Raw genomic sequence first — 1136 nt, 5'->3', positions numbered from 1 at the left:
AACAGAAAGTGCAACAAATTCGTGACAGCAGAAACCATTTGGCCCTTGGCATTCATTTTGCGGTCTTTCAGTTATAAATGAGGAGAAAATTGGCTGATGACGTGGTCTAATTCTTTTCCGCCTGATGAATTCTCAAATAAGTACTACGTAGCCATCGACTACCATACCTGGAAAAGTAACTCATCCCGATCTTTCTCATCAAGATGATCCAATTTTCCGCGCATGGCCTTGAGGATGGCTTGGGCAATTCGATTGTGTTCCAACAAGAACAAATTGTGCAACGATAACAACGTGGGTTGAAGCGCATTCCTGGAATCTCCCGAGATGAAGTCGCTCCCACTCTCATGATCGTTGGATGGCAAGCCTTCAGAAATGTGATTTAGTTCAACGGTACCCGAAATAGATCTCTTGATCACCCTCAATCCTGGTCCTACCCAAATCTGCTCGGGTCGGAATGTTGAAGCGATTCAGCTTGGGATTCTCCACCAGAACTCCGCCTCGTCTGTTTCCTCCACCCCGAATAAGCAGCGATTTCGCTGGGTTACTCCCGTAGACATTGGAAGCATCGATGAAAGAGGTGACTCCATTGAGTTGCTCCATCCAGGGAACATTGGTCTGACAATTCCAACTTGACCGGGTGAAGGCCATGCAGGTTTTATTGAAACGCGAGAAGATGGCGTCGCCACGGAGATCCACGTGGAAACATGGGAACGCGCTTTGGAACTCGGGCTTGCAGCAATCGAAATCTAACAGTGAAACGAGAATGATTATGCGCGTCGTATTGTTTGACAGCGTCTGGATTAATCAACTCACCATCTCGTGCCAAGCCAGTGATATCATGAGCGATGAATTGCGCAAATTGCATCAACATGTGAGAATGAGTCGGATCTGAGATGTTTCGATTGATATGGAAGTTGGCGCTAATCTGTCGGGGACTTGGAAGGACCGAACGATAGCCTTTTTTACTATCATAACGAGCTCCGCGAGGCATTACTTTCCCTTAAAGAGCAAAAGAAAGAAAGAAGTGGAAGAAAGATCAGATCTCTTTAGACAATCCGCAATATTTCAAAGTTTGAGGGTCATCATGCGATCTCTTTGAGACAAGAGCAGTTCCGAGCTTTCAACTCAGACGCACA

General features: G+C 46.1%; 1 protein-coding gene across 1 annotated transcript in view; it reads right to left on the bottom strand.

Annotated features, from left to right (window-relative positions):
- Positions 1 to 1136, bottom strand: part of LOC131886461 (uncharacterized) — a 10172-nt gene that overhangs the window by 7554 nt on the left and 1482 nt on the right. Inside the window, exons 4-6 of the mRNA XM_059234817.1 lie at positions 814 to 999; positions 435 to 746; positions 168 to 364 (exon numbers count right to left, since the gene is read on the bottom strand). Coding sequence (XP_059090800.1) covers positions 168 to 364; positions 435 to 746; positions 814 to 999 — 695 coding nt within the window. The remainder of the gene's footprint in view (positions 1 to 167; positions 365 to 434; positions 747 to 813; positions 1000 to 1136) is intronic.

This window comes from Tigriopus californicus, chromosome 9, assembly GCF_007210705.1.
Source record: "Tigriopus californicus strain San Diego chromosome 9, Tcal_SD_v2.1, whole genome shotgun sequence".
NCBI lineage: Eukaryota > Metazoa > Arthropoda > Copepoda > Harpacticoida > Harpacticidae > Tigriopus > Tigriopus californicus.
This window is presented reverse-complemented; position numbering and strand designations above follow the sequence as displayed.